This window comes from Bubalus bubalis, chromosome 21, assembly GCF_019923935.1.
Source record: "Bubalus bubalis isolate 160015118507 breed Murrah chromosome 21, NDDB_SH_1, whole genome shotgun sequence".
NCBI lineage: Eukaryota > Metazoa > Chordata > Mammalia > Artiodactyla > Bovidae > Bubalus > Bubalus bubalis.
In genome coordinates, this window is record NC_059177.1 from 47137553 (window position 1) to 47162546 (window position 24994).

Consider the following 24994-nt stretch of genomic DNA (forward strand, 5'->3'; position numbering starts at 1 on the left):
ACTCCGGCAGGTTGAGCTCTGAGTTCTGGTTTGAGGAAAAACTTGGACATGTGGCTGTAGGGAGAGCTAATTGTTATTTTAAGTTTTAGTGCCCACGCCTCAGTTTACTTGATTCTACACCAAACATCAAAAGTCATCGGTCCATTCGCTCTCTTTTTTAAAATACAAGGAATCTTTGCTTCTTTTCAAAACCAAAAAAAAAAAAAAAATTTTATTTATTTGGCTGCACCAGTTCTTAGTTGCGGCATCTAGTTCGCTGATCAGGGAACGAACACAAACCCGAGCCTCCTGCATCGGGAGTGTGGAGTCTTAGCACTGGGGAAGATGGGGAACTTCCCATGTGTCCATTCTTTAGGGGTGATCAAAAGCTCCGGAACTGGCCTAAGGTGTCGCTCGTAGCACAATAGAGTTGTATGAAATGCCACTGAACTGTGCAGTTTGAAGAGGTTAATTTTATGTTCTGTGAATTTCACCTCAAAAGCAACTCCTCCATCTTTCCAGCTACAGGCTGAGCTCTCAGAACTCTTGTCCTCTACAACAAAACCTTCAGAGACACTAAATATGAACAAATCCTTGAAGCTCTCTATCTGTTCTTCTGAATTCCCCACTCCCACGTTCAGGACAGGCTTCCTGGGCGGCTCAATGATAAAGAATCTGTCTGCCATTGTAAAAGACATGAGTTTGACCCCTGGTCTGGGAAGGAAATGACAACCGACTCCAGTATTCTTGCCTGGAGAATCCCCTGGACAGAGGAGCCTGGTAGGCTACAGTCTCTTGGATCATGAAGAGTCTGACACGACCTAGTGATGACACAGCAACAACGTTCAGGACACTCACCTGCATTCTTCGGGGTTACTTTTGGCTTCGTCTGTGCAGCGATAGAACTTTCCCTGGACACAAAACAGACAGGCAGTCAAACTCTGGTTCCCCCTGAAGAGACGGGCTCGGCTCCGTGCTCAAGGGCCCTGCCCTGTACCTTGAAGAGCTGGACCCCGATGCAGGCGAACATGAACTGGAGGAGTGTGGTGACGATCATGATGTTGCCAATCGTCCGGATGGCCACGAAGACACACTGGACCACGTGCTGGGGAAAAGGGGCGGGGAGCGGACAGAGGGCTGTTACTTGCCTGTGCTATTTTAGCCACAGGGTGAACTAATATCAGCCAAGATTTTCTATGACTATGTGCATTTTTCTATGAGTTTCCTACTTGACAGTCCTCTATGCCTTGCCTTGCAGGTAGTGATCTATGGCGAGTTCCCCTCAGTGCATCGTGGCCACTTGGGAGGGACGCCCTGTAAGCAGCTGCTCCTTGGTTTCCTTGAAAGCAGTGAGCTTAGGGTAGAAGAAGAGCCATGGGGCACAGCAGTGGCTGGCACACAAGCCCTTCTTATGTACCCCATAAGACGACTTGGGAAAATGTTAACCCTCTGGCCTTTTGTACAAACTCCCTAAGAACAGAGCTAAAGACTGAACTATACCCAAAGGAATACTATTTATAATGAAAAAAGTAATAAAGTATGACAGTAGTCAGATAAAGAAAAATATTTTAAATTAACAAAAATTTTAAAATAGCAATTTTTAAAATGCTACCAGCACTTGAGAGAGGTAGCCTCATTGACTAGAAATGTTCTTTTCTAAGCCAAAACCCACTTGAAAAATCCATCAGGCCTCAGCCAAGCTCCGGCCCAGGAAAGTCAGCGATGACAGCTAACCCTGACCAAAGCTGGTCCAGCCTGGGGAGGAATCCGAACCTTAAGTCCTTTCGCTCTGTTGATGGCCCTGAGTGGCCTCAGGACCCTTAGGACCCTCAGAATCTTCACAACAGAGATGGCACTGGATCTAAGGGAAAGAGCAGAGGAAAGAAAGCAAGCAGAGTGTATCACAGTCGGTAAAATGCTGCGAGATGATTTCACTGCAGTGCGATGATGGTGGGACCCCAAGGAGCAGAGCCAATCTCTCCCCACGGGAGGACGGGTCTCCTCCTTCCCATCCACACTCCACCACAGTCCTGGATCAGAACTCACGGAGCCCTGAGTCACACAGCTGATGCAGCAGAGATGCGACTCTGGGTGCGCCTGCTTCTTCCCACCTGATGTCTACTCTAGGTGTGACCTGGCCGGGTTGTGCTGGTTTGGTTTTCTAAGTTTGGGGCCCTGCTGTGCTGCTCTGATGCTGGGCTTCCCTGGCCTTCAAGGAGGCTGCTGCTGGGTGGGAGAGATGGGCAACTGCAAGCCAATGTGCAGGAGTGGCAACAGAGGGAAGGCAGCCGGGGGAGCATGCCTTGGTGGGGCTCTGGGAAGGCGCCCTGGAGGTGATAGCCAGGTGAGTACCTGGGGGTGATGGAATTACCTAGACAAACAGGGAAGGGGCTCCAGCCGAGGGGGGCTGCACCTGCTCAGGCCCTAGAAGGGAGGCTACGGCTGGTGGAGAATGGCAGGTGGCTGAGTGTGGCCGCAGCACGAGCTCTCAGCAGGCAGTGGGTGGGGGCGGAGAGCCAGGCACAGCCGGGAGCCCCCGGGAGCTGCAAAGATACTCATGAGAATGTCCATCTAGGCTACAGCTACACGGCTCCCCACACTGGGCACTGAAGGGAGGTGAGGGAGAGGGTTAGCACAGGGCAGCTTCGGCAGGGGTCCTCATCTTCTGATGGGGACAGAGCCTCTTATTCACCTTTAGTTCAGAGGCCGTGTGCACACAAGGCTCTTCTATGGGGGAAATGGTGGTTAGCACCCGAGAGAAGTGCTTTGAAGTCCGCAGGAAAGCAAGGCCCCCCCCCAGACGCTCCCACTGGAGCCTCTGCCCCACGCCCCCAGGTACGGCAACCTGCGGCTATTCCCCATAGAAATCACTCAATGCCATGGAAAGGCCCTGAGGCTCTAACTTGCAGCTTTGCCCTTCCCAGATAAAAATTTTAGAGACTGGAAGAAAGGGGTCACAGCAGCTGATTTATCTTGGAGAGGAAAGAAGCCTTTGATCCTCCAGCTGGAAGGGCTAAAGAGCCCACCTCATACTACCCTTCCTGTTCAGAAGTGGAATGGAGATCTCAGGAAAGGAGGTCCCCCAGGACCTGAAGAGCCCACGGAGAACCCAGGCTAGAGCCCAGCTGCCCTCCCTCCTAGTTCAGACTTCCCTCACCCTCTTTTGAAAACAAAACAAAAAAATCAGAGAATAGTGAGCACAGCCCAGCAAATGGCATGAACAGAAAAACAGAAGCACAAGGAAGCACGCGCTGCCACAATGCTTTCTGGTGTGGGCGCAAATTAAGCTTTCCAGTTAACTGAATGCCAGCTCAGTTTATAAAAGCGTTAGTCACTCAGTTGTGTCTGACTCTGTGCCACCCCACGGACTGTAACCCTCCAGGATCCTCTATCCATGGAATTCTCCAGGCAAGTATACTGGAGTGGGTCGCCATTCCCTTCTCCAGGGGATCTTCCTGACCTAGGGATTGAAACTGGGTCTCCTGTATTGCAGGAAGATTCTTTACCATCTGAGTCACCAGGGAAGCCCCTCACATAGACCTGCCTGCCCAACAGTCCTGTGTACACACACACACACACACACACACACACACACACACACAGAATACTTACTGGATCCCAAATGACACCAAAGACACCCCAACGACCAGCATATCCAGTAAGTTGAAGTAGTTCCTGCAGAAAGCGCCTTTGTGGAGGAAAGCGCCAAAGGTCATCATCTGTGAGCAGAATCATAAGTGATTTAGTGTTTTTTTCTCTTTGTTTTTCTTTTCAGGGGAAAAGAAACCTGGGCTCTTTACAAAATCTTGAGCAAAGTATGACTTTATGAACAAGTGTGGGTTAGGAAGCCAGAAATGCAAAGCAACAGGGCCGAGTAATAACCAAATGCTTTGTTCAAAAATGAAAAAAGGGCAGTTGATTCCCAACACATTTTAAAAGAACACATCAATCGGGACTTCATTATGGCAATGACAAATTTCAAATATGATTATATCATTGGCACATCCAAAGGCCCTGTCTCGGGGTGGTCCACGTGACCAGGTTTCACAGGATGCAATCGCTGCCCAACCTGGCTTCCCCATAAAACTCTAGTTCCAGCCCCTCTGAGATGCCAGCACAGCCCATGTTGCTCCAACTCAGGCTTCTCAGTGGGGCTAGAAGTGCCTGAGCCCTGGTCTCACACACACTGTTGACAAAGAAACTGGCTTCATTTCCCCAGGCCCCATACTGCTCTTAACAGTCCCGAGTGATCTGTCCTTTTCCAAGGGCTTCCAGCCACTCTGGCACATGCCAGGTGGGGCTCAGAAGCTGCCACGCGTACCTCACCTGCTCTCTAAGCCATGCCCCAAGTGCCCAGAGCCCACACTGCAGGTGCCCACTGAGCTTCCTAAGTAAGGAGCTTAGTGAGGAAACGCCCCAGAGAAAAAACTGAAAGACACATGGAGTTACTGCTTATTTTTTAAAAAGATGGGGGAATTTTCAGATAAATACAGGAGAGGAAGAGCTGGGAGTTAATCATACTAGACCACATGTTACTGCCAATAATCAATCCTCTGTGACCCACAAACTACAACAAAAAGCCCACTTCAAATGTAACCCAGTAACCAAACAGCCTTTCAAACCTTCCCCAGGCTGTCAGGAACCACCCTTTCAATGTCAGCTGCTTCTCAGAGATTCTCCACTTTTGGGATCCCTCTTGTTTTAGCTTATTTTCCACTCTCTAAGATTTCTTCAAAATGAGGATTGATTTGGAAGATTTAAGTCACTGGGGCAAATACACAGAAAGTGAAAAGTAGTAACTGTGGGGGTGTTTTTCTTTTAAATAAACCTGTATCTCTTTGCCCTGAAGGCCAAGGGTACCTACACTTCATTGAACAACTTAAAAATGTGGAAAGGAAAATAAAACCTCAATTAACCAGGCTAACAGGCTAAGGATGACATTTCCAAATTCAGTCTGAGGAGACGGCAAATCACCAAAAAGGAAAACCTGGGATGGAGCACAGGCCAGGTGGGCACTGCTGCACCCCACACTCTGAGCCTTCAGCTGCGATATCCATCACCATGGAGACGGTGGTAGAATCTGCTCACCGATCCAGGCAGCATCTCACTTCGGACCACATTCAACCACATTTACTGACCTGATGGCAGGAAAATGAACTCAAACATCTAGAAGATTTTTAACAAAGGTTTAAACAGAGGTTGGTTGGTCAGTATTGTGCTAATATTTTCATTAGCCAAAAAAAAAAAAAAAAAAAAGAGAGAGAGAGAGAGAAGGACAGAAAGTAACTACTCTATTGCCTGGAATGTTAACTGAGGTTTTATTTTACAGAAGATTTTGTAAAGAGCCCAAGTTCCATGGTAGTCTACATGAAAATACTCTTTTTTTTTTGTCCTGAGATGCACACACAAAAACCCCAACATGGTTTAAAGAAACTTGTGGTTACAAGTCCCCATATCCCTGAGGGTCTCCCCACCAGGAGATGCTGCAGGCCACACTGTCCCAGGACTTCAAGGATGCACGCCCCTGGGCAAGTCTGGGGTTCTGGGATGTCTGCTGTGGGTCTCCAGACTTCCGAGTCCATAGAAATGGAGGCTGGGCTCACCCAAGGAGGCCTTCAAAACCAGGACTCAAACCACATGCAGCAATGGCGACTGGCAGCTCATGCATGGGCAGTACATTCTGGGCACCCTGTCCAGAGGGTGCTCTTTTTGTTTGTGTAAATGTAAGCCCATCCATTAAAACATATATATCTTAACACAGAGAGACCCACGTTATCTTGCAAATCTTGTTGCAAGAAAATAGTGTGTTACTATTTCCGGGCACTGAAAACATAATGCAGTCAAAGAAACGAGAGACGTTTCCTCTGTAAGAGGAAGGCGTTTCCTCTGACTTTGAGGTCAAGAAGGGTGGAAGAAAGTTCACACACAGCACTGGACCGGTTGTCAGTTGACAAATTTCAGAAGATACTAAAAAAAGGAGCAAAATATAATTCCCAATCACTATTAGGAAGCCAAAGTAGCTCCCACATGCATTCAAAGGTTTTTTGAAGAAACAGCAACAAAAGGTTGAATGGTTACAGGAAAAATATCCTTTGATTTAAAAAAAAAAAAGTGGAGGTTGATCACAGAGGACAAAAACCGAAAATAGCCAAAAGCACGTCACGTGTCTTGGCCGCGTGTCACACACAGGAGCAGGCCCCTGAAACACACTCCTGTGACACCTGTTACCTTTAAAACGATCTCAAATGCAAAAGTACCAGTGAAGACATAATCTGCATAACCTAGCATCTGGAAGGTAAACAAAGAATTGCCAGCGTTATTGCTACTGCTGCGTTAGAGTACGCAAGGATCCATGAAAAAGCCGTTACCTTCAACAGGATTTCAACAGTAAAGATGGCTGTGAAAGCATAGTCAAAGTAACCCAGTATCTGCAAGGCACAACACGTGGAGATGAGAAAATGGCATCTGGACAACTCCCAACAGCCCACATGCACTCAGAGACCCGTCATCCCGGGAGGAGCCTGTCACCCTGGAGGGAAGTGCAGAGATGCTCCAAGGGCCCCACTCAATCCATCAGAGAGCTCTGGGCACACTTACCTCCTGTGACCACTCTTGCTGACTCCCTTCCCAGCCCTGTGTTCTGGGCAGCAGAGGCTCACTTAGGAAAGTGTTTTATTACTAACCTTTGTTCATCGGCACCGATGCTGATAAGATACTTGTGGTGTCAGATTAATTAGTCTCACACACATTTTAGATCCTTAACTGCCCTTTTGGTAGAATGAAATACGCTGCCCTCCTGCTGAGCTTCAGATTGGAGGGAAAATGTAAACAAAGGTATAAGTGGCATCAAAGGGGGTCTTGTGTCCCCTCTAATTCCCACCTATTCAGTCAGGGAGCCAACACCTTTCTCCACTGATGTGCCAGGCTGGATAAGTCTGCAAGGAAGAGTTTCACTGATCCTCTTCCGCCCGCCTGCTGCTCTGTGTCTAATGCTGCACTCTCTCCCTCAAGGCAGGTTTTCTCCTTGCTGGGCCCATTTTATCAGCACTCCCCCAAATACCACCGACTTTCTAGCCACTGCAGTCCTGTCTCCCCTTCTAGGGTCCCTGGGGGGGCAGGAGGGAGGGCAGGCGGACGGCAGCAGGCCTCAACTAAGGAGGCTCACAGGAAGTCCTCAGCCATGCACAGGGCAGCTGGGACCCTCCAGTGGAACCGGCCACCTTGGCTGCTTAACTTCACGACAACTGGGCTGTACAGTTTTGGGGGAACAGAAGAGACCAGCGCTGGAAGGTAACCCGTGGAGCCCACCCAGGCCGACTCCGTTCATTTCCCAGATGCGGATGCTGAGAACAGAAGCAGCTGCTCAGGCCAGGCGGCCAGTCTCTGCATCACTGGCATGGGGCCAGGCCTTTGAGATGCTGGTCGAGAGCCCTGGGCCCTGCTGTGTGCATGTGGGACCCACCCCAGGGGAGTCCTCACTGTTATGAGACTAAGACGAGAACCTCTGCTTCAAAGGCCAGCTGTCCTCCCCGAAGTTCTCTCTTCAGACAGCATTATTCATTTTCCAAACTGCTTCCATTTGGGGATTTATAAATTTTGCTGGAACACTTCTGGTGTAACTGTGTTTCTGTCCAGCTAATTAAAGGTCTTTCGCAGGACACCACGGAGGCCGCCCACAAGGAGCCCTGTACCTCACCCTTATCCCCTCCAAGGTCACAGCAGGTTTCCCTGTGTGTTGAAAGCAGGTGGGGCGCCAAGAAACACACAGCTGCTGGCAAGCCAACAACCCGGCCTGGTACCGAGGGTCAAGGCTCTCGGACTCAGGTTGCTCTCTGCTTACTCTGCCTACTTTTTCTTTTTCACTAATAACTCAGCTAAGGTTAAAAAAAAAAAAAAACAACCCACTGCTAGATCTCAGTTATATGATGTATCTAAGGTAGTCAAACTCACAGACAGAAAGCAGAAGGGTGGTTGTTAGGGCTGGGGCAGGTGGACGTGGGCATAAAGTTCCCCACATAAGGTGAGTAAGCTCTGGAGATCTGCTGTCCAACATGGTACTCAGAGCTAAGGATACTGCCTTGTATCCTTAAGAATTTGTTAAGGAAAAGCTCATGCTAACTGTTCTGATCACAGTCAAATATAAACAGTAAAATATTTTTAAAAGCAAGACACACATTCATGTGAACATCTATTTAAAAAGAACAATAACATTTCTTGGAAAAAGCAGCAGGGAAATAAACCCATGGGGAAGTAATTATAATAAAAATTAGAACATGAGGCCTGCAGGTAAACAAACTCTTGGTCAATCTGTGTTCTAGGAGCAGTTTGTGACCTAGTCTGTCACACAATGGTACTTTTTCCCGAAACAGCTTTTCCCCTCTGTGTCTCATCTTTATGATGGAACTGATGAAACCCTGTTGTGCTTTATTCCATCTGAGCATTTAGACAGAGACCTCAAGCTGTAACCCCTGGGTACAGGTTGAGACAGGCTCAGCGCTCCATCTTTACGTCACCCAACCATGCTTTGAGGGGAAGATCTTTTCATCTTCATATCAGAATGCCCATTATCTCGTCAATCTCATAGATTGGGTTTGCCAGGCTTCAAACCAAAAGCACGGGAAATGGAAAGACAGCACAGGGCTTGGTTGTCACAACTGAAGTCATGGGGCACTGATCTGGTGACTTGTCTAAATCCACAAATCTCAAAAGTCTCTTGTACAGAAAGAGGCACCACAAGGGCCAGGCAGCAACCCCTGACAGCCTCGCACACTTGTGGGCCTGCCTCCCCGGGTGGCTTTCTGGGAGATCAGCTGAAACTGCGCTACAGCATTGAGGCCCGGCAGTCAACAGGCTACCGTCTTGTGAAGCTGTCTTGCCTCTGGATTGCTCTCAGTGCTTATGGCTGACCTGCTGAGACTGACCTGCCCAGGCAGGAACTGACTTAGGTACCAGTCTCTGCCCAACACAGATGTCAGGCAAGGGAGTCAGCCCTGAACTTTGAAAGCTGATTAATAATAGAAGATTAAACCCTCTCTTCTCTTTGAAAGTCACCTACTGGCCCAAACTAACCTAGGCTTCATTCTTCTCCGCTGAATGCCTCAGGTCCCCATCTGCCATCTCCCTGACTTGTATTTCTCATCAGTGACAGTAGCTGTGTGAATTTGAGTCCATATAAGTCTTCCTGCCAACCCCAAGTAAGAGCCCCCTGGGCATGTGACACACCAGGTTTCGATTTTCTTTTCTCTGCTGGATGCTGCCACAAGCAGGAAACCTCAAAACAGGTGTGCACATGAATTTGAGGAGGGGAAAAGAGGAATCAAAATGTTGGCAACAATGCAGAGAAGCAGGGCTCCCGGATGCACTGTTACTGCAGAGTATCTGAAATGAGGTGTAAAATATATGATTCAATAAAGGTTTGTGCCCATAACAAAAAAAATCTCTCTGGCACTGACAAATCTGCAGCATAAAATGCCTTCAGGGGAAGGAGGGGCCCACGTGAGCTTTGATCCTCATGGCCTCTGCAGGCCCTGCCTGGACACCGGCCTCTGCCTGCGAGCCCAGCACTGACTGGGGGTGGGGGGGCCCGCCCTGACACCCTCGCTGGGGGCTTACAGTGTTCCGGAAGGAGTGGCTGCGGATGGGGTCCTCGGCGGCGAGGGCGGCGCTGCTCAGCATGATGAAGACGAGGATGAGGTTGGTGAAGATGTGGTGGTTGATGAGCTTGTGGCAGCCCACGCGGATCCTGCAGGAAGAGCCACCGCATGGATGAACCCTGGAAGGGCCCGAGCCCACCGGCCAGCGCTCTCAGCACGCTGGGGCCACTCCATGGTGATGGACCACGTGGAGGACCGCTGTCCCTATGCCACCCAAGCCCCACCCAGCAAACTGGAACCACCAGACCATTCTTTCCCTGAAACCCTGAGGGTTCTGTGTGGACAAGCCCCACAGACCATTCACTGTGTCCTGAAATGCGGGAACACCGCCCTTCTAAAGGTGAACAAACTGAGGCTTCAGATTGTGAAAGAACTTTCTTAAGGTGACCCAGCTATGGGAATTCCCTGGCAGTCCAGTGGTTAGGACTCTGCGTTCTCACTGCCAAGGGCCAGGATTCGATCCCTGGTCAGGGAGCTAAACTCCCAGAAGCCCCAAGGTATTGCCACCCGCAAGTCCCCAAAAAGGTGACTCAGCTAGTAGGGGACCAGGGCACATTTCCAACCCAAGTCTGATGGTGACACCTCCCCACTGTAACATGAAGCCCAGAAGCTCCCTTTTCCTGCCTTGAAACAGAGACTGAGGTCAGAGTTCATCGCAGAAACTCACACAGAACAGGGGTGACCCCAGCAGCCAGGCTGGCTGCATCCTGACCTGACCTCGGGGAGAGACTGGGTGTACTCTCCTGCTGTGTGGACATCCTGTCAGAAGTGCTATTCTGGGGGCAGCTGACCCACAACAAGTGCTTCTGAGAAAGTCAAGTGGAAGTCACATCATCATGTAAGAATCTCACAAGCATCTCCCTGCGCCCGGTGGGGCAGAGCCAGCGCAGGCTCCTCCGGTCCCATGAAACAAGGAGGGTAGCACGTGCCCAGCACCCCAGCCCTGACTCTCACAACAGCACCGCAGGCTGTCAGAGCCCCTCCCGATGCCCCGACAACATCCCAGGATGCTTAGTGCAGTCAATGTCTGACTTCCCTCAACTTCAGGATTTGACTTCAGAACTTCACTGTTGGTTTTTTTGTCTACAGAATACATGCAGGTTTTCCTTTGAAAAGTTTTTTTCCGCTTTAAAAACCAGAAGTCAACTTTATATGAAGGTGATGTCTTGTTTCATTTTTTCTCCCTGGGGCTGCTGAATGCCTGGCTGTGGTCCCTGGAGGGCCGGCAAGCTGTCAGCAGCTGGGGAAAGCCTGACAGTGCTGTGAGGGCAAGAAGTGCTCAAAGCTTTGGGGGCAAATGGAATTCATTCCTCCCGTATAAGCAGACACAGTGAGCTGCAGGGGTCAGTGAGGAGGCTGAGTAACTTTTTAAAAGAGATATGCAAACTCTCAACAACGATGAGCTATGAAAACTACCATCCAGGGACTTCCCTGGAGGTCCAGTGATTAAGACCACGCCTCCCAATGCAGGGGGTGTAGGTTCGGTTCCTGGTCAGGGAGGTAAGATCCCACATACCTCAAGGCCAAAAAGTCAAAACTTAAGACAGAAGCAATACTGCAACAAATTCAAAAATGGACCATAAAAAAAAAAAAATAGATTACTATCTAATCTTCAACTCCGTAAGAACTGTTCTCACCTTGCTTCTCCCTGTGTCTCCCTGGCGCTTGAGAATTTACAGATTTCTCCTCTGACAGCCCAGAACTGCTTCTGCAATTCCCGCAACCTTTCCAGGAGCCATCTATTCCTCCTGGCATTTCACTCTGTCCCAGATGATTTAAAACCTAGAAACCAGCTAGTAAATACACATCTTCCTCTTAGAGTACTTGTGAGTAATTACCAGGTTCCTGGCAAGCACTGGATCATTTTAACAGGAGAAATGCTATTTTAAGCAGGCTATCATGGAGCTGAACTGAATAGCTACCACTTATAAACTATCACTGAGCAATACTGGTACATTGCCATCAAGCTCAATAGGGAAAAGCGATCGGCTACACTGGGCCTCTGAGTGGAGATGTTCAGGAAGCTGGTCAACACCCTCATCTCCCACAGCATCTTAGCAAAAGACTTCCTTACGAAGAAAGGGTCCTTTGGATGGAAAACGCTTCACAGGTGACGGCCCCCAGAGCCCAGAGCTGCAGGACTGCCCCACTGCTGGCCCGGTGTGGGGTGTGTGGGAGCGGGGTCTGGAATAGCATTTCTCCCAAGACCTGGTCACCCCCCTATACCCCTGCCCAAGCACAGAAAGGCCAGGAAGAGATGAAGAGGGCAAAGGCAAAGCTGGAACACGACAGGGGTCAGGGGGAACGGGGGGCCTCAACACTCAGGCACAGAAAGGGGCTGTGAACCATCTTCCCTTGCACTGTCTGCCCCCCCTACCCCTGGCCCCCAGCCACTCTCAAGCACTCTGCAGGATCTGGGGGAGATGGGGCAGCCACGTGACTAGAAAGGGGATATTTACGGGTTGGTCTTGCTGAGAATGAAGAAAGCGCTCCCTTCCGGGATGGGGGCGATTTTCTCTTTCATGTTCAACTCAGAGATTCTGCGAGGACGGGGGCCAGCAGGAACCTCGGGTTCATCCTCTTCCTCCTCCTCTTCCTCTTCACCTACTTTAAAGGAGATACTTTTTTTATAGGCATGAAATAAGGATTGCATTTGGGTTTGAACGCTCATTTTCAATTTCACATGAAAATGTGGCTTAAACTTTAACAATGTGTATCAGCTTACACAGGGCTTCCCAGGTGGCTCAGATGTAAAGAATCTGTCTGCAATGCAGGAGATCCATGTTTGATCCCTGGGTTGGGAAGATTCCCCTGGAGGAGGGAATGACAACCCACTCCACTATTCCTTCCTGGAAAATTCCATGGACACAAGGTGGGCTACATTAATCAAAACCTTCCAAATATGAACTGACAGTGTGTGGGTTGGGGCTGAGAAGCATTCTCATCTGGTGAGTGTGTCCCTTTGTGGGAATGAGGCCCCCAGCAGTTTAAGATCTGAGCACCAGGTGAAGGTGCCAGCCCCCCAGCACCTGGCTGCTTCCCCAGCAACCTGCACACTCAGCTTCAGCCTGATAAACTGTGCACGGTTTCAAGTCACACACCGGCAGTCTCCCAAGCTCCCTGACCCCACAGGACCTCCCTCCAGCAGCCTGTCAAGTCCCCAGTCAAGGTGAAAGTGTCCAGTGAGTCTTGGCCACTGGCTGCCTCCTAGAGAGATACCCAGTGCAGGCTGCACGCGCCCTGCTCCGCATCTGTGTTCTCTCCCCACCACCTGGTGTCTGGGTTCCCTAAGCTGCCCGAGAAAAACCTGAGCTAACCAGCCCACAAGGGGACCGAATCTCTGGCCTCGGCAGCCCTGCGTGTGCCCAGCTGGGCTGGCCACAGACCCAGGCGCTGATCCATGTGAGGACATTACTCATGAGCTCAGCGCCCGTCTCTGGTGTCCGCCGCATACCTGGCACATCACAGGGTGGGTAGGGGTCCTTGTCCTCATCCTCTTCTCTGTAGTCATCGATGGTAACCTGGGAGGACAGAGAAGTCTTGGGAGGAAGGGAGACTCTGACTTCAGTGGACTCGAGAGGGGCAGTTCAAGACCTAACCCTGCCATTCAGCCCGGGGTAGGGGTGTGATCTCCAAAGTGGGTGCTGTGTGAGTGTGTCAGGAGAGCAGGTACCCCCAGATGATGCCCCTGCTTCAGAGAGAAAGCCTGAGAGCAGATGAGGAGCAAACTGGTGTCAGCCCTACCCAGCCATGGCCAGCCAGCACTGGTGCACGCGCCACATGAGAACCACCTCGCAGGCTCCTGCCTCCTCGCCAGACTGCGAGCCCCATGTGAGCGCAGATCTCGCTGCTCTTGGTCATTCCTGACCCCTGGTATCTGACACACCATCGCCACTGAGAAAGGACTTACTGACTCAGTGAATAAATCAACAAATTGAGGAAAAATCCACAGCTGCCACAGTGCCTGAGTGTTCACAGTAGGGCCCTGAGTGCCCAAACCCTCTGATCCTGAGACACCCCTGCCCCCCTTCCCAGGGACAGACATCTATTACCAATCTTTGATTTTAATCCCCACTGAGAAGATAGGGACACTGGTCAGATGTGCCCACACCATTCCAATCAAGAAAAAATAAGGTGTCAGACCAGTTAAATATGTATCACACCAGCTCTCTGTCTGAAATACTGTTAACAACCAGTTAAGTGCTCCACTTCACGCAGACCCTCCTGGAAAGCCAGCATCTGTGATGGGGTGCCACGCTTTCACTCTAAAATAGCACCCACAACACTGTCATGGTATAAAGGTGATACACTTATGGTGATATCAACAAAATTATTTGGAAACAAAGCGGAAAATGTAACATATACCTTGTTGTCACTGTTGGCTATCTGGTTGACTTCTGGTTTGTTGTTCTTTTTATTTTCCAGACTTTCTTTTCTACAGAGAAGAGAACAGAAGGACCCAAGTAACCATCCTGTTTTATATAGAAAAAGCTCATTAGGATTTTGAATCTACAGTGGCCCATTTAATTGGGAACAACCCTAACAGCAAGAATACAGCACAACCCACACTCAGTTCATCTCAGTGCACTGGATTAATAACACAGATCATCTTATTAAAATTCTCATTCAAGGGCTAATCAGCATTGGACGCATCATTTATTTTATGATGCCAGAATTAACTGCAGAGATTCATTAAGCATGGGGACGTGACTCCTACTTTCAGCTTCAAGGGAATAAGAGCCCAGGGCTTGGGATCTGCCCAAGCATCCATCTTTTTCGGTCAGCCTCTTAGGCCAGCCACCATCCCCACAAAGCAGCATCATGGGAGCCCCAACAGGTCGCACCTAAGACTGGCTCCCTGGGTCAAACCCTTCATTCAGCAAACCTCCCCAGGGGAAAGGCGGTTACCTGGCAATCTTTTTCCTTTCCTTTTCTTCAGCTTCCTCCTTCTGAGCAGTATTCAAACTTTCAGCATCAGCCAAATTATCTACAGCGATGGCCAAGAAGACATTCAGTAGAATATCTAATTTGAGAATGTTAAGGATGAAGCATGGTTCTAAATGCAGCTATACCAGGTCAACAATGGCAGTGTCACACCCCTGTGCTCGAGAGGCTGGTGACAGGTTGCCTGTCCCCTAGGGCTTTTCACTTTCCTGCATTGGGGAAGGAAACGGCAACCCACTCCAGTGTTCTTGCCTGGAGAATCCCAGGGACAGGGGAGCCTGGTGGGTTTCCGTCTATGGGTCGCCCAGAGTCGGACACGACTGAAGCGACTTAGCAGCAGCAGCAGTGCCATATTCACTTGGTAAAGCCAGGAGATTGGAGCCCCATTTTTCAAAAAGCCCCAGAACCTGTAGAAGATAAGCTAGCCAGAAGCAAAATTAAGATTCACTAAAACCCATGAAAACCTACAGATACCAATATTTCCCTTCATGTGTGTATTATGTGTGTGTCTATACATCTAGGTATCTATGGGTATGAAACACACTGCATAAAACAACCTGTAACATAAATGTAATGTTTTTATGCATGTTACATTGCACTTTATGCACTGTGTTTTCTTTGAAAACATGCACACCCACAACCTATCTATCTGGGGTGTGCTCTCCAAAATAAGACCCCAAGAAAGGCTACGCCTTATTCAAATGATGACCTCACAAGGCAGTCTGGGCCTTTCTCATTTGAAACGACCTTCCAAGTCTGCAAATACCTCATTCATTCATTTCACACTGACTGACTAGAGCACATCTAACTTATTGCCAGATGTGCTGGCCTGTCCTTCTGCATGGTCACACAGTGACTATATCTTTGACTCTTGTGGTTGGTTTTATTTCTTTCAAAGAGTAGAAAGTTAGGTAACTGGACAAGTTACTAGCTTTTCGGCTTTTACTATAATGCTGTTTCTGTAGTTTCCTCGAATGACTGAAAAAAAACAAAACAAAAACATACTCTGAAGATGCCTGTTTCTTACCTGCCAGAAGTTAAGTACATTTTGGAGAAGCATAGGGATCAGAGGGCAACAAACAGGTCAACGTGACTCCCTTCTCTCACTGATGCTCCCTCTGGCTGATGCAAGGCCATCTGCATGCAAGACAATGGGAGCCCAGGGGCCCCGAGACAGGAGAGGCATGCCACAGCCCCACACGCCCAGTGCAATCTGAACTCTCATGTGGGTTGCTGAACATGTCAACAAATACAACCTAACAAGCCACTGATAATGAGCAAGCTTCAGGGGATGTCATGCTTGACTAACCTATTCAAGTCTTTAAAAAGAGGGTAGAAATGTGAGTCGATTCTATTAAGACTGTCAAAACACCTCTGATACACTAGGATTACTTTTTAAACAGAGCTGCAATGAGCCTGGGGAAGCAGTTTGTTTTGGGCTGGCCGATGATTTGGCAACACGAGCTCCCTTCTGATGAACGTGGGATAATTGTGGCTCAGAAAATGATCAGTGCTGGGAATAACTGCACTGAGAATTCCTACTAATGATGGCAATGAAGAAGTACTGTGTCTCTCGTCTTACAATGACACCAGATTCTTTCAGTAGTAGAAAGTAAACCCAGAGTAATAAACCACAGGAAAGTCTTACAAGATTGTAACAGATGGTTTCCAAGAGCGAATACCCAATAGATATATTTAGATGTATAACCCACCAGACCCTCCTAAACACTGGTGTGCCATGGAATTCATCTGACAAGATCTGCCAAGCAACTCTGATATGCTGGTTAGAGTTCTGGGTTCTGGGGACATGAGAGGAAACAGGACAGATTGGAGACCTGGTTTCCAAGTAGCATCTGTTCTAGCTGGGGGAGATAGATCATAAACCATTTAAGGACTGCAGAGAGTGATACACCCACTATAAAGAAACTACAACATCTAACTGGAGGGAAAGTGGCTAGAGAATACTTCTGTGCAGATTGGAACCAGTATATGGCTGTGGCCTAGAGAATTAATCACAAGAACAGAAAAAGAAAATACTGATCATTCATTTAACAAACACTGACCAAGAGCCAACTGTGCGTGATCTTGTGGTGTAAGCCACAAAGACGTGAATACAAAAAGAGACTGCAGACTCAGGGAGCTTATCGCCTATTACTAGGTGGCAAGATGGAGAACTGCTCCCCAAACTCTAGCGGGAGCCGCAAGTGATGAGAGGAGCATGGAGAGAAACTGGCGGGAGAGCTCCCCTGGGGGCAGGGGTGGGCAGCGTGGCTCCCTGCAGCAGGATTTGTGTGTGCTGGGAGAGGGGCTTCCACAGAATACTCCGAAGTACAAAGCACTGTTCTCACAGGCTTGCACTAGAGTTTCCACCCTGAAGAAGGTTCACTAACAAGCCAGAGAAAATGAAGGGGAAAACAGCCCACCAGACTTCTCAGAAGAAGATTCTAGATTAGGATTCTTTAAAATAAAAAAGCGAAGACCAAGGAGCAGTATTCATACCTCGGTCACAGTTGTTCTCTCACTAAGCATTAATCAAGGAGCTCCATGTGCCAGGTCTTGTGCCAGGGCAGCGAGGGCACAGAGAGAAAGCAGACACAATCCAAGGCTACAGGGTCAAGAGGGGCCAAGCGACGTAAAGGGAGGTCTGAATTTTCAGAAACCCAGGGTTAGAGTGACTCTGGCTGGGAGAAGGAAGAAAACAAGTCAGAGAAAGCAGGACAGAGCAGCTGGCCAAGGGACACGTGATCCCCAAAGACGTAGAGATCAGCAGAGCAAAATGAGGGTCAGGAGAGCTCAGATCAATCCACTGAAGATAAACATCCCCATCCATTCTGAAGGGTCTTAGGAAGTCAGAGATGTACCCCTAACCTTTTAATGGGGCTTGGAGTGGGCCACCCCAAAACAAGCCAAGGTGGCATGTTGATGACTTTGAATTAAAGTTATTTGAGAAACAGCTGGTACAAGAAGAACACTCTGACCCACATCTGTTCCCCTGACAGCAGGAAACCAGCTCCCTGAGAGGCATCCTCCCTAAGCCAGGGGACAGTGCTGGCAATTGGGGATCCGAGGCTGAGAAGGCTTTACAAACAAAGCTTGTGACTTCTCCGTTACTTTGCTATCCCAAGCAAACACTTCTTTGTTTTGTCAAATCTTCAGAAATAATTGATTTTTTTCTCTGGAAATATATATGAACAGCCTGCTTTGGTTATTTCTTAGGTCCTACACCTACAGGGTCTTCATATGTATGAAATTAAATGTGTTTTCCTATTAATCTGTCTTACGTCAATTTGATTAGTAGCCGGTCAAAAGAACCTGAAAGCCAGAGAACACTTTTCCTCCCTATACTCTCAAGGGTGGCAGCATACAGAGCACATGGCTTTGTCCTAAGCCATCCCTTGGGCTGTGATGTCACGCGGAGCGGGTGACCCCCGGTGTCGCCCACGTGCCACCTCAGGCTGCCTCCGTGGCTGCTCTCATTCCTCAAGGCCCGGAGGAGACTCTGCCGCTCCCCTGCTGTCCCAGCAACAGTGGAGGACACACGGGAGCGAGGTGAGGATGCTCACGTTCCCATCACCCTGGCCACCACTGCCCCCACCCCGGGGAACCTTGGAGAGGAGGACAGCATATGGTGATGACAAGGTGACCCCAGCCATCCAGAAGGATACAGTTACCGCAAATGAAGAGGATGATGAAGTAGATGCAGACGATCATTCCAGAAGATGATGGGCCCCCATACGCCATGATACCGTCATACATCACAGCATTCCAGTCTTCGCCTGTCAGGATCTAAGAAGCCAAAACTGGGATCAGTGGGCAGGTGGACTCACAGTTCCCACGATTCTCCCAAGCTACTGGGGCTGCCTGGGTCTGGTGTCAGCTGCCTTGCACAATTCAGCTTGCACAGAACAAATGCATCCGTCAAACCATAGTCTTCAAAACATTACACTTAATCACACAAATACATGAGTTAATTATTCTGATGAAAATAAGATGACATTCCACATAAGACGTGTGTACTCTTTGACTGCACCCCAGCCCATTCAGCCCCTGCTGGTGTGTCTCTCCAGGACCTCTGTCTGTCTGTGCATTTAAGCATATATATACACACCCGGCGGAGAAGGCAATGGCACCCCACTCCAGTCCTCTTGCCTGGAAAATCCCATGGACGGTGGAGCCTGGTGGGCTGCAGTCCACGGGGTCGCTAAGAGTCGGACATGACTGAGTGACTTCACTTCCCCTTTTCACTTTCATGCATTGGAGAAGGAAATGGCAACCCACTCCAGTGTTCTTGCCTGAAGAATCCCAGGGACGGCAGAGCCTGGTGGGCTGCCGTCAATGGGGTCGCACAGAGTCAGACACGACTGAAGCGACTTAGCAGCAGCAGCAGCAGCATACACACCCGGAGAAAACAGGCAGTTGGTATCTTATTTATTTATTAGAAAAAGAGGGTATCATACTATTTGAATTTTCTACAATTTGCTTTTTATTCTCCCTCTCGATGTATTCTGGAGACCCTCTGTGTCACAGGGTCACTTCATTCTTTTTAACGGCTGCCTAGCATTCCTCATGCTTTATCAACTGTGGAAATGGAAAATCATATCTATGATGTGAATCACTACCAAACAGAAATTTGCCAAATGATTGGAAAAGGTAAAGCAATTTATAGAGAAGGAACTATAAATGGCTCCTAGTCACATGAAAAGATATTCAACCTCATTCCTGACAAGAGTAGTATCAATTAAAACTACAATGAGAGAACACTTTCATCTACCAGACAGGCGGTGATCAGAATGTTTGTGTACTCACTGTGCTAAAAGAGAGTGAGGTGACAGACAGAATCCACCCCCATCACTGGAGGATCAACTACCACAGCCTTAAAGAGAAGACTTAAGCAAGAGTGTCAAAGTTGAAAATGGACACACCCTCTTTAAGCCAGCAATTCCATTTGAGGGGATTTATGCTACAGATCTAATATCACACACGAGCCCCATGATGTGCATTCAAGGCTACCTACTCAGCCAAGACACAGTTTAATATTCATTCAGCAGCAGGGGACCAGTTCCATGAATTATGGCACACACACCACAAAATGGACAGACACAGGGGGCTCAACCCAGTGCTCTGTACAACCTCGAGGGGGAGGGGGAGGAGGGAGGTTCAGGAGGGAGCGGACATATGTCTACCTGTGGCTGACTCATGCTCATGTATGGCACAAACCATATAGTAATATTGTAAAGCAATTATCCTCCAATAAAAAATAAATGGAGGCAGCATTGAAAAGGAAGAGGCACCTTTTTATGGACCAATAAGACAGGTTCTTAAGGACACTTTAGGTGCTAAAGAAGAAAGATTTAAAAAAGCACGTAGAATGAGCTACCATCTGTGTAAATTCATCTGATCGCAGGTAGACAGGTAAATTTATTTACATCTGAGCAAACACACTGGGAGAATACAGAAAAATCTGCTTAATGGTGGTTGCCTCCCACAAGGGGAAATTGGTGGCTGGGTTGGAGATAGACTTGCTACTTTACATGCTTTTCTAACATTTAAATTCTGTGCCATACACATGTACTACAAAAACCACCAGCACCATGCAGGTTTCTCTGGAAGCATCAAAAAAACAAAACAAAACAAAATGAATAACTCATCAGTGGCCAAAAATTAAGTTTAATTCAAAAAGCTGAGTTAGGGGACTTCCCTGGTAGTCCTGTGGTTAATAATCCTCCTGCGAATGCAGGGGACACAGGTTCCATCCCTGGCCTGGGAAGATTCCTCATGCAATGCAGCAACTAAGCCCATGCACCACAGCTGCTGAGCCCATGTGCTGCAACTGTGGAAGCCCGAAAGCCTAGAGCCTGTGTTCTGCAAAGAGAGAGGACCCTGCAGTGAGAAGCCCAAGCACTGCAATGAAGATGAGCCCCTGCTTGCCCCAACTAGAGAAAATCCAAGCACAGCAACGAAGACCCAGCACAGCCAAAAATAAACAATTCTGAGTTGTATTATACTGTATTGCTATAGGCCAGGCCTGTAGCAGTGACAGCAATTCCATTCAATTCAAAATGTCCAAGTAGGAAAGAACCTTAGAGATCATTCCTTCTAGGCTCCATCTTTCAGAAAACAGTCACTTTACAAAGTCACAGTGCTGAGCAATGGAAGAGCCACCGTGGGAGGTCAGGCCTCCGGCCAGGCCGCCCCGTCCTGCCTGCAGGACTCGCTGGCGTTACATGTGAAAAGCAACAAGGGCAGATGGGTTTTTAAAATTTACCTGCCAGGCTGTGTCCAAGGAAGGCCACAACACACAAGGAGGGGGCTTGGAACACCTCAGGTGAGAGCCAGGTGGGGTGGAAAGGCTGGGCCTCTGAGGGCAGGGCCACCTGTGCAGCCCTAACCCCGTGGCTCCCTTCTCGGCCTGATGCCCGCCAGGGCCGCACCAGCACAGACACCCTCAGAGCCTGTGTGTCCCCATTCCACCACACGACGGGGACAGCAAAGGGACAGCAGCTGTCGCGACTGTTTAGTCACCCTGATTCCTGACTATACACCACAGCATCAGGGCTTTAGAAGTCACACTATGCATAAATCCATTATAACCAGGATTATAAAACTGGCCTGCCATCAAGAATGAGCAAAGTACAAGAAGAGGATTTCAGACCCTATGAAACCCCAGAAACCTCATACAGTCAAACACAAACGTGAGGTTTATTATTTCATAAGACATCCAGTGGAGAAGGCACTGGCACCCCACTCCAGTACTCTTGCCTGGAAAATCCCATGGACGGAGGAGCATGGTGGGCTGCAGTCCATGGGGTCACTAAGAGTTGGACACGACTGAGCGACTTCACTTTCACTTTTCACTTTCATGCATTGGAAAAGGAAATGGCAACCCACTCCATTGTTCTTGCCTGGAGAATCCCAGGGACGGGGGAGCCTGGTGGGCTGCCGTCTACAGGGTCACACAGAGTCGGACACAACTGAAGCGACTTAGCAAGACATCCAATGATCTCACAAAAACATGAGATCACAGCACATCCCTCTGGACTTTGATGCAAAATAAATGACTTATATGGCACAAAATTAATCAGAGTGTTATTAGAACAGAGGTTGCTGATACAGTGACGATGGAATCATTTTGCCTTGTTGAGTTGTGGACAGACAAGAAGGTGTCTCCTAAGGCGCCACCCAGGGATAGGAGGGTGGGGCACTCACCTGGAACACTGTGAGAAGGGCTTGCGGGAAATTATCAAAGGTGCTCCGCTTGGTTTGCGTTTCGTCAAAATTAAACTTGCCACCAAACAGCTGCATCCCCAGCAAGGAGAAGATGATGATGAAGAGAAAAAGCAGAAGCAGCAGCGAAGCGATGGACTTCATGGAGTTTAACAAGGATGCCACCAAGTTGCTCAGGGAGGTCCAGTGCCTGCAAGTCAAGACGAGGGGGTAAGCCTAGGGCGCCGCGTGGGGTGGAGCAGATGGTCCCCCCAAGTGGGATCGGGGCTGACCACCACCCACGGTTGGGAAACCCCTGCAGGGAGCACACGCGTCCTCACCTGGTCACTTTGAAAATTCTCAAGAGCCGCACACAGCGGAACACAGAGATGCCCAGGGGAGACATGATTTCCAGTTCCACCAGGATCGTCTCGGTAATTCCGCCGCACACCACGAAGCAATCAAACCGATTGAAAAGAGAGACAAAGTACGCCTGGAGACCCAAGCTGTACATTTTGACCAGCATCTCACAGGTGAACAGAGCCAAGAGGACTTTGTTAGCAATATCTGGAAACACAAGGAGCACGTGTCCATGGGATCTCAGCATGGGAGCATCTCTGACCCCTGGTCCGCCACCTCCCCTCACCAGCCGCTGCCAGAAGGGCCCCAAGCTCTCAGCCCACGGTTTTGCTCTTGCCCTCTCTACAGAAATGTGGCAGGAACACCCATGGTCCACTTGTCTTCCAGACTCCAGTCTTGCTTCTGCTACCACCCAGACGTGTGCCCCCTAGAGAAGTTCCTTGGTTTCTCTGGGGTTCACTTTCACTGACTGTACAATGGGGAGGGGCAGCTTACCACATAATCTCTGTGGCTTTCGAGGCCTGAAAGCCTACAAGTCTGCATTTAGACCATCGTATTATTTTTATTTGTTTCAGTCACACAAGAAATCTGTCTGGTCTTGCTTACTGCCCCCAGATCTAAGCAGCAGTTGCCTGTCAAGGTCACTTCAAAAAATGCTACCCAGCAGGCTGGAGAGTTGAGTAGAAACAGATATAACTTGACATCAGGTAGGTCTTCACAATGGCTCAAAACTGTCCAACTCAGAATGGGGTGAGCTCCCACACCACCCTGCTGGGGCAGTCGAGGTGGGCAAACAGCCACCACTTGCCGAGGAAACTACAGCGGAAAATAAAGCTTCCAGCGGGCACAGGGAGGAGGGATATGAGGTCCCTTCCAGCTGCCAGATTCCTTGATCCCACACAGGGTTCAGACAATGAGCTGCTCTGGAGTCATTAGCTCCAAGGCGCATCACACACTACACGACCCGGACCCACACTCTGGCCAGGTGCGCCTGTGCTTGGCTCTGCCACCCTCCAAGTTCCACTGCTCACTGGAAATGGTCCTGGACAACCACACGTCCATCTGAAAAGACTAGACTGCAGCTGGGCAGGCTCGGGGATCCCCTGTTTGGAGCAAAAAGGGAATGGCTTCTGCTTATACCTTGAATCTGTGTCAACCAGTCAGGCTGGTTGTAGTGCTCGGAGGAAATGGTTAAGGTGTTGAGAAACACCAGGACAATGACCAGCCAGTAAAACGTGACAGACTTCACGGCAGCCCTACACCTTCTGCGACTGAAGCGGTTCCAGCGGCGCCAGCGGCGGCTGTAAGAGAAGCAAACGTTACCCCCTGGATGACAGACAGACGCAGCACCTGATCGATATCGCTAAGGAATGACTGCACTCTGGAGGTCCCCACCAGGGTCGGGGTGCAGGGAGGAAAGAGGAGAACAAATGACACAGAAATGACCAGACCTCATAAGACAAATAACGGTGGTTTTTAAAGATGACTTTTTAAAAGCACAGTATTGACTTGATCATGCTTATCTGTTTCCTTCCTATGGCTGCAGATAACCCCGTAATTTGTCATATGCAGTCCTCAAGCCGGTCAGGAAATCTAGATGTTCAGAGTCACCAGCTTGTACACATCCACAGTTCACATGCCCACCACGAGGCTCTCGGGTCTGATTGAGCTGTCAGTGCAGAGAGACGCCAGCTTATCATCCACATCTCTTGCAGCACCTCAATCATCATGTGGAATTTATCAGGCAGCCAAGGGCTCCAAAACCTGAGTTTTCCTTTTAGGGAACCCTTCAGTCCTTTCGAAAATCTGGGAGGTAGCTCTGGAGCCAGAGAGAGTCATCAATGCTGAGTAGGACATGAGTCGTACTCCTGAGTCATCAGGTGCCCTTTCTAACTAGCAATGCTCAAAATATACCTTTAGGAGGAGAGCTAATATTGAATCATGTTTCCATACAAATAAAATGAACTGAGCCAAACAGACAAGCAGCATGTTCTCTACCGACTCCCAGTTGCAGTATGTAATTAGAGTATTCTCTGCCTCAGCCCGTCTCCCTACAGGAAACATTCCTTGCCACAGGACAGTTTGGTGAAGAGGGTCTCAGAGAAGGGCTGGCCGAGTGGCAGTGTCAGCCCAGTCCGGGCTGTGCTCACAGACTGGGGTGGTGGGCGCTTCCTCTAGCACTTGAGTCAGGAGACTTTCCAGGCTGTGTCAAGGCTGCAGCCCTGGCTGACTCAGCTGCACTGCTCTGCTAAGAACACTGTAACCCAGGGACCAATGAAAGACTTGTGCCAGCTCTTTGGCAAGACCTGGAACAAGTGAGGTGCATTGTATTCCTGCTCTTGCTATGTGGGTTTCCTATGGTAACAGCAGCTGGAAACATGATAACAAGAGTAGAAAAATTCCACTGAGGACACTCAAAACTGTTCCCACAAGACTGGGTTTCTCCCATGATGCATAATGCAATACACACAAGCAAGGTGGCCTGAACGACATCCAGCTCAAGGGCATGCAGCCTTGTCCCTGCAGCCCTATTCAAGCTGCAGGGACAAGTGACAGATGTCTCCCAAGTCCAGAGGAGGCGCGGTCTGTGACCCCATCCTGTAACAGTATGAAGGCTGTGGCAGGCAATTACCCACACCAAGTGCTACGCCCAGGGTACTGGGTACAGGAGGAAGGAGAAGGGAGCTACAAGAGAGCTGAAGGGTCAGGGAAGGCTCCTCAGAAAGCTGAGGTTTGGGCTGGCTCTCTCTCTCGACAGCTGAATAAGGATTAGCCACGGGTGGACAGGGAGAGGGCAGGGCACTCCACTTAGCTCCCGCCAAAGAGACTGGGTAGGAAGAACTGGAGTGTGTGGT

The 24994-nt window shown here is 49.2% G+C and overlaps 1 protein-coding gene across 3 annotated transcripts in view; it reads right to left on the bottom strand.

Moving 5' to 3' along the window:
- CACNA1D (calcium voltage-gated channel subunit alpha1 D) overlaps positions 1–24994 on the bottom strand; it is a 345516-nt gene that overhangs the window by 64596 nt on the left and 255926 nt on the right. For 2 of the 3 annotated variants that reach the window (XM_006053080.4, XM_006053081.4), the window contains exons 12-25: positions 23280–23440; positions 22121–22346; positions 21783–21990; positions 18242–18362; positions 14541–14655; positions 13998–14067; positions 13087–13153; positions 12092–12239; positions 9592–9721; positions 6348–6407; positions 3592–3698; positions 1753–1840; positions 977–1084; positions 838–890 (exon numbers count right to left, since the gene is read on the bottom strand). In XM_006053080.4, the coding sequence (XP_006053142.4) occupies positions 838–890; positions 977–1084; positions 1753–1840; positions 3592–3698; positions 6348–6407; positions 9592–9721; positions 12092–12239; positions 13087–13153; positions 13998–14067; positions 14541–14655; positions 18242–18362; positions 21783–21990; positions 22121–22346; positions 23280–23440 (1662 nt within the window). The remainder of the gene's footprint in view (positions 1–837; positions 891–976; positions 1085–1752; positions 1841–3591; positions 3699–6347; positions 6408–9591; positions 9722–12091; positions 12240–13086; positions 13154–13997; positions 14068–14540; positions 14656–18241; positions 18363–21782; positions 21991–22120; positions 22347–23279; positions 23441–24994) is intronic. The other variant, XM_044933775.2, reaches the window with a different exon arrangement.